Raw genomic sequence first — 7,452 nt, 5'->3', positions numbered from 1 at the left:
TCATGTGAGTCACCTAACACATGTGGGAACCATCATTTGGCAACTAGCATGAAATATCTCATAAAATTACAAAAATATGAGTAATCATTCATGACTTATTTACATGAAAACAAAATTACATATCCTTTATATCTAATCCATACACCAACGACCAAAAACACCTACAAACACTTTCATTCTTCAATTTTCTTCATCTAATTGATCTCTCTCAAGTTCTATCTTCGAGTTCTAAGTGTTCTTCATAAATTCTACAAGTTCTAGTTACATAAAATCAAGAATACTTTCAAGTTTGCTAGCTCACTTCCAATCTTGTAAGGTGATCATCCAACCTCAAGAAATCTTTGTTTCTTACAGTAGGTTATCATTCTAATACAAGGTAATAATCATATTCAAACTTTGGTTCAATTTCTATAACTATAATAATCTTATTTCAAGTGATGATCTTACTTGAACTTGTTTTCGTGTCATGATTCTGCTTCAAGAACTTCGAGCCATCCAAGGATCCGTTGAAGCTAGATCCATTTTTCTCTTTTCCAGTAGGTTTATCCAAGGAACTTAAGGTAGTAATGATGTTCATAATATCATTCGATTCATACATATAAAGCTATCTTATTCGAAGGTTTAAACTTGTAATCACTAGAACATAGTTTAGTTAATTCTAAACTTGTTCGCAAAAAAAAGTTAATCCTTCTAACTTGACTTTTAAAATCAACTAAACACATGTTCTATATCTATATGATATGCTAACTTAATGATTTAAAACCTGGAAACACGAAAAACACCGTAAAACCGGATTTACGCCGTCGTAGTAACACCGCGGGCTGTTTTGGGTTAGTTAATTAAAAACTATGATAAACTTTGATTTAAAAGTTGTTATTCTGCGAAAATGATTTTTATTATGAACATGAAACTATATCCAAAAATTATGGTTAAACTCAAAGTGGAAGTATGTTTTCTAAAATGGTCATCTAGACGTCGTTCTTTCAACTGAAATGACTACCTTTACAAAAACGACTTGTAACTTATTTTTCCGACTATAAACCTATACTTTTTCTGATTAGATTCATAAAATAGAGTTCAATATGAAACCATAGCAATTTGATTCACTCAAAACGGATTTAAAATGAAGAAGTTATGGGTAAAACAAGATTGGATAATTTTTCTCATTTTAGCTACGTGAAAATTGGTAACAAATCTATTCCAACTATAACTTAATCAACTTGTATTGTATATTATGTAATCTTGAGATACCATAGACACGTATACAATGTTTCGACCTATCATGTCGACACATCTATATATATTTCGGAACAACCATAGACACTCTATATGTGAATGTTGGAGTTAGCTATACATGGTTGAGGTTGATTCCAAAATATATATAGTTTGAGTTGTGATCAATACTGAGATACGTATACACTGGGTCGTGGATTGATTCAAGATAATATTAATCGATTTATTTCTGTACATCTAACTGTGGACAACTAGTTGTAGGTTACTAACGAGGACAGCTGACTTAATAAACTTAAAACATCAAAATATATTAAAAGTGTTGTAAATATATTTTGAACATACTTTGATATATATGTATATATTGTTATAGGTTCGTGAATCAACCAGTGGCCAAGTCTTACTTCCCGACGAAGTAAAAATCTGTGAAAGTGAGTTATAGTCCCACTTTTAAAATCTAATATTTTTGGGATGAGAATACATGCAGGTTTTATAAATGATTTACAAAATAGACACAAGTACGTGAAACTACATTCTATGGTTGAATTATTGAAATCGAATATGCCCCTTTTTATTAAGTCTGGTAATCTAAGAATTAGGGAACAGACACCCTAATTGATGCGAATCCTAAAGATAGATCTATTGGGCCTAACGAACCCCATCCAAAGTACCGGATGCTTTAGTACTTCGAAATTTATATCATATCCGAAGGGTGTCCCGGAATGATGGGGGTATTCTTATATATGCATCTTATTAATGTCGGTTACCATGTGTTCACCATATGAATGATTTTTATCTCTATGTATGGGATGTGTATTGAAATATGAAATCTTGTGGTCTATTATTATGATTTGATATATATAGGTTAAACCTATAACTCACCAACATTTTTGTTGACGTTTTAAGCATGTTTATTCTCAGGTGATTATTAAGAGCTTCCGCTGTCGCATACTTAAATAAGGACGAGATTTGGAGTCCATGCTTGTATGATATTGTGTAAAAACTGCATTCAAGAAACTTATTTTGTTGTAACATATTTGTATTATAAACCATTATGTAATGGTCGTGTGTAAACAGGATATTTTAGATTATCATTATTTGATAATCTACGTAAAGCTTTTTAAAACCTTTATCTATGAAATAAATGTTATGGTTTGTTTTAAAAATGAATGCAGTCTTTGAAAAACGTCTCATATAGAGGTCAAAACCTCGCAACGAAATCAATTAATATGGAACGTTTTTAATCAATAAGAACGGGACATTTCAATTTATGCGGAATTTATACGTGTATTATACGCAGCTTCTAGAAGTATTTACTATTGGTATATACCAATAGAAATATGCATTAATGGAATAATATGTCATGCATGACTTAATACATTTTAACATATCTTAGATATTTTTCACTAAAAACCAAATTTATAAGACTATAAATACGCACCATTTCTAACTCATTTTTACACATTCATTTTCCAAATTTTACTTCCAATTTTCACACACACTTGCAAGAATTCTCTCAAGTTTTGTTCTACTACTTCTTTCCAGCAACTTTACATTCTAAACTTGAGGTAAAAACTCTACTTCAACTCTTGTTCAATTCATATGTTTATAGTTATCTATATAAGAGTTTATAAACTAGAACATAGTTTAGTTGATTCTAAACTTGTTTGAAAAACTAATCTAATATTTCTAGCTTAACTCTAATAATAATTATTTATATGTATTATGATGTTATATTAAGTTAATATAAGAATTTATAACTTGTACATATGAAGAACACCTTGAAACTTAACATATATCGTTTAATCTCCATTCGGTAAAAAGCGGGCTGTTTTGGGTTGGGAATTAAAAACCTATCTTAGACTTTGAGTTCGAGGCTAATACTTTGTTAATATGTTAATATATGTAAATAAGACTTCTAGTAATTTTTTCAAGATTTTAGACAAAGTGGAAGTATTTTATCAAAAATCATATATCGGGTGGATGTCGGGATTCTTCCTAATCTGACCACCGGCACAAAAATAGGGTAAAACTCTAAAAATTACTACTTGGGCTGAACTTTTTGAATTGTTTTTGAAAAATTAACTTCTTAAGGAATCCATAGCAATTTGATTCACTTTAAACGGAGTTGTAATGAATATTTGGCAAGCAAAACAAAATCTGCTAAAATTAACATTGTATGGACGAAATTCATCTTATAAAAACTATATTAACCATATCCTTGCTAACTTTTCCTATATCCTATATATATTTGGACATGTTATCATTAGTATAACAAAATATAATAATCTTGATTGATTCCGAGATTGTATATATATAATAATCTTGGTACGTTCCATGACAATACGTATACAATACGTTTTGATAAATCCTAAGTCAACACGTCTCTGGATTGATGCAAGACAATATGTACACAATACGCCATGGGATAATTCTAAGATTATATATATATATATACCGATTATTGGACTGTTGGACTTTTCGGACTATTTTGGACTTTTTGGACTATTTTGGACTTTTCGGACTATTTTGGACTACTAACAAAGTACTACTAACAATGGACTACTAACAAAGGACTACTAACAATGGACTACTAACATAAAATGTTAAAAATTATTATATAAGTATTCTATGAACTTGCTATATTAATTTTGTTGACATGTATTATTATCTGAATCATTATTATTGTTATAGGTTCGTGAATCCAAGGACGTCGGCTATATTTTAATAAGTTGAAAACTTATTATTTCGCTATCTTACTACCGTGAGTATATAGTCCCATTTTTCAACTCTAAAAATATTTTGGGATGAGAATACATGCATTTTATGTTTTACGATATGGACACAAGTACTTAAAATATATTCTACGTTGAGTTGTACCACCTTACATATCTTCCCTAATAGCTTGGTAACTAATATTTACATGTTGTAAGAACATGTAAGCGCGAATCCTATTGATAGATCTATCGGGTTTGACAACCCCAACCGGGCTAGTCGCTCTAGTATCGTAAATGGTTGCATAGTACTTCGTTTTTACTATACTTGGTACAGTGTAGGGAGATTTCATAATAAAGGGAATATGCCACATTATTGGTTAAGTATGGTTACCGAAGCGCTCAACAACTTATAGAATATCTTTATTGAAATATTTATAACTATGAAATCTTGTGGTCTGTATTTATATCGATGATAGCTTTAAACCTATATATCTCACCAACCTTTGTGTTGACTGTTTAAGCATGTTTATTCTCAGGTACTTAAGAAAGTCTTCCGCTATTGCATTATCTGAGCAAGCTGTGCATGGAGTCTCATGCTTTTGTTTAACTAAAGTGTTGCATTCAATAAAACCTTTGTCATGTAATATATTCGACTTTTATGTCACGTGTGTAGTATTTATGTAATATGGGGATTATTCCTTAAATAATCGCCCACTTGTTTAAAACATGCATTATGTATAATAATGGTGTGCTTTTTATGAAACGAATACAATATTTTCTAAAAACGTATCATATATAGGTCAAATATCTCGCTATGGGACCAATGAATAACGTACTACATTTATAGTAATATGGACATGTCGTTTCACACAACCTACCTTAAACATATTAAGGATCATCCAATAGATCAAGTCATAGGAGATATCAACACTAGAACCACACGATCACAAATATTCAATCTAGTTGCAAACTATGCATTCATCTCCCAAGTAGAACCCAAAAACGTCAAGGAAGCTTTATTAGATGAGAGTTGGGTACAAGCCATGCAAGAGGAATTAAATCAATTCCAAAGGAGTGACGTATCAGATTTGGTTCCCCTACCAAGTGAGCAAAATATCATAGGAACTAAATGGGTATATAGGAACAAACTAGATGAAGATGGGAAGGTTGTTAGAAATAAAGCAAGGTTAGTCGCACAAGAGTATAACCAACAAGAAGGAATCGATTACGATGAGACCTTTGCTCCTGTAGCTAGACTAGAGTCCATTAGAATACTTCTTGCATATGCATGTGCTAAAAACTTAAAACTATATCAAATGGATGTCAAAAGTGCTTTTCTAAATGGTGTTATCAATGAAGAAGTATTTGTGTCACAACCTCTGGGCTTTGAAGATTTTGAAAAACCTTATCATGTGTTTAAACTTAAAAGGGCCGTATATGGACTCAAACAAGCTCTTAGAGCTTGGTATGAGAGACTTAGAACCTTCCTTATTAATCATGGATATGAAATGAGAAAAATTGATGATACATTATTCGTCAAAAAACATGAAAATGATTTGGTTATTGTTCAAATATATGTTGATGATATTATATTTGGTTCTACTAACGAGTCTCTTAGCAATGAGTTTTCAAAGTTAATTCATGAAGAGTTTGAAATGAGCATGATGGGTGAACTCAAGTTCTTTCTCGGACTCCAAATTAAGCAACTAGAAGATGGAATGTTCATCAATCAACAAAAGTATATTCATGATATACTCAAAAAGTTTGGAATGGAAAACTCAAAGCCTATGGCCACTCCAATGGCCACCAATATTAAGCTTACACTTGAAAGAGAAGGAGATTCATTCGATAGTACCAAGTATAGAGGAATGATTGGTTCTCTTCTATATTTAACGGGGAGTCGACCTGATATTATGTATAGCATGTGCTTGTGTGCAAGATTCCAAGAGAATCCCAAAATGTCTCACGTAGAAGCGGTCAAACGAATCTTTAGATACTTGAAAGGTACCATGCATCTTGGTCTATGGTATCCAAAGTTCACCGGTGTTGACATTATGTGCTTTGCGGATTCCGACCATGGAGGATCGTTGATTGATCGAAAGAGCATAAGTGGTGTATGTGAATTTGTCGGACTTTGCTTAACATCATGGTTCTCCAAGAAGCAAACATCTGTTTCACTATCTATTACCGAAGCGGAATATGTTGCCGTAGGAAGAGCATGTGCATAAGTGTTATGGATGAAACCAACCTTCATCGATTACGGTATCATCTCTTATGAAATACCCATTTGTTGTGATAATACGAGTGCTATAGACCTATCTAAAAATCAAATATTATAATCTAGGACTAAACAAATAGACATTAGGCACCACTTTTTTCGTGCTCATGTCCAAAAGGGTAATATCGTGATTGATAAGGTAGACTTCTTCGAAAATATTGCTGATATCTTTACTAAGCCTCTGAAAAAGGAGACCTTCAGTCTATTTAGGAATGGGTTGGGAATGATGGAACTTGTACCTTAAATTAAACCCACCAAGCCCGTGCGGTCGAACAACGATCGACCGTGGAGTCAACTGCACAATAGCTGACGGTTGTATTGTCTTTTCCTCACTATCTTTATTATCCAAATCACTTTTTCACCAACCCCACTCTTTCTTTAAACCCCAACTACTAGATTCCAGATTTCATTGTCTCCCTTCTCTCCAACATCTAGTGGTCCTCAAAGGTAAGCATCCAAATCTTTTTAATCTTGCTTACTTTAACATTTTCTCATGTGATTCTTGACTACTTGCATAATCTCACATGAGAATAATTTTAGTGTCTTTCATACTAATAGGAACACTTGTTTTGATGCATAACTTATCAAATGTGTGAAAGCTTATTTGTAAAAATCTTAACTAATTGTGTGCCAATTAGGAACTTTTCTTTCACAATTCATAAAGATTGTTTTAGAAAATCACTCATGCACACACAAATGTTTAACCAAGTTCTTGTGATAAATGCCAATCTCATGATACTTGTCAAACTTTGGCAAACATAAATTGAAATGATGAAACTTGTCTATCTTTTCAAAATGGTACAATTTCTTTTTTTCAAAAATGCATCTAAGACAAGAATTAATCGACACATGTTTCACATATAGGTTTTCAAAACCATGTTTCAAACATGACTTTATCGCTAAACATATTCACGTTCCTAGGAAATGACTAACACAAGAACACAATGTGCGGCATATCACCAACAACAAATGGAGTCTCGAACCCTTCTTGAAGAAATAGTAGTTCACTATGATGAATTTCCAAACCTTCAAACAACATTCACTCAAAAAGAATGTTTCTCTTTCTTAAAACTAGATGACGTCATCTATCCACCCCTTATCCGAGAATTTTATGCCAACTTCGAACTTGTCAACCCAAATCAAGTCAAAATTTTAACTCGGAAAGAAAATTCACACTTGGTCTCTCTCGTACTTTGCTTTAGTTATGAGAATTCCCTCACAAGGTCG

The 7,452-nt window shown here is 32.2% G+C and overlaps 1 protein-coding gene across 1 annotated transcript; it reads left to right on the top strand.

The window, feature by feature from the left end:
- The first annotated feature begins 4,798 nt into the window (after nucleotides 1-4,798).
- LOC139901428 (uncharacterized mitochondrial protein AtMg00810-like) lies at nucleotides 4,799-6,175 on the top strand. The gene is made up of 2 exons (XM_071884145.1): nucleotides 4,799-5,194; nucleotides 5,711-6,175. The coding sequence occupies exons 1-2, from the start codon at nucleotides 4,799-4,801 to the stop codon at nucleotides 6,173-6,175; spliced, it is 861 nt and encodes a 286-aa protein (XP_071740246.1).
- The last annotated feature ends 1,277 nt before the right edge of the window (nucleotides 6,176-7,452 follow it).

The sequence above is a fragment of the Rutidosis leptorrhynchoides genome, chromosome 3 (genome assembly GCF_046630445.1).
Source record: "Rutidosis leptorrhynchoides isolate AG116_Rl617_1_P2 chromosome 3, CSIRO_AGI_Rlap_v1, whole genome shotgun sequence".
Lineage (NCBI taxonomy): Eukaryota > Viridiplantae > Streptophyta > Magnoliopsida > Asterales > Asteraceae > Rutidosis > Rutidosis leptorrhynchoides.
The sequence above is the reverse complement of the archived record's forward strand: the minus strand, read 5'-3'. Positions and strand labels throughout refer to the sequence as shown.

Bases quoted from the DNA above. Each gene is read 5' to 3' on its own strand.
- LOC139901428 (XM_071884145.1), top strand. From the start codon at position 4,799: ATGGACATGTCGTTTCACACAACCTACCTTAAACATATTAAGGATCAT. The intron at 5,195-5,710 runs GTAGCTAGACTA...ATACTCAAAAAG, and splicing joins ACGATGAGACCTTTGCTCCT to TTTGGAATGGAAAACTCAAA.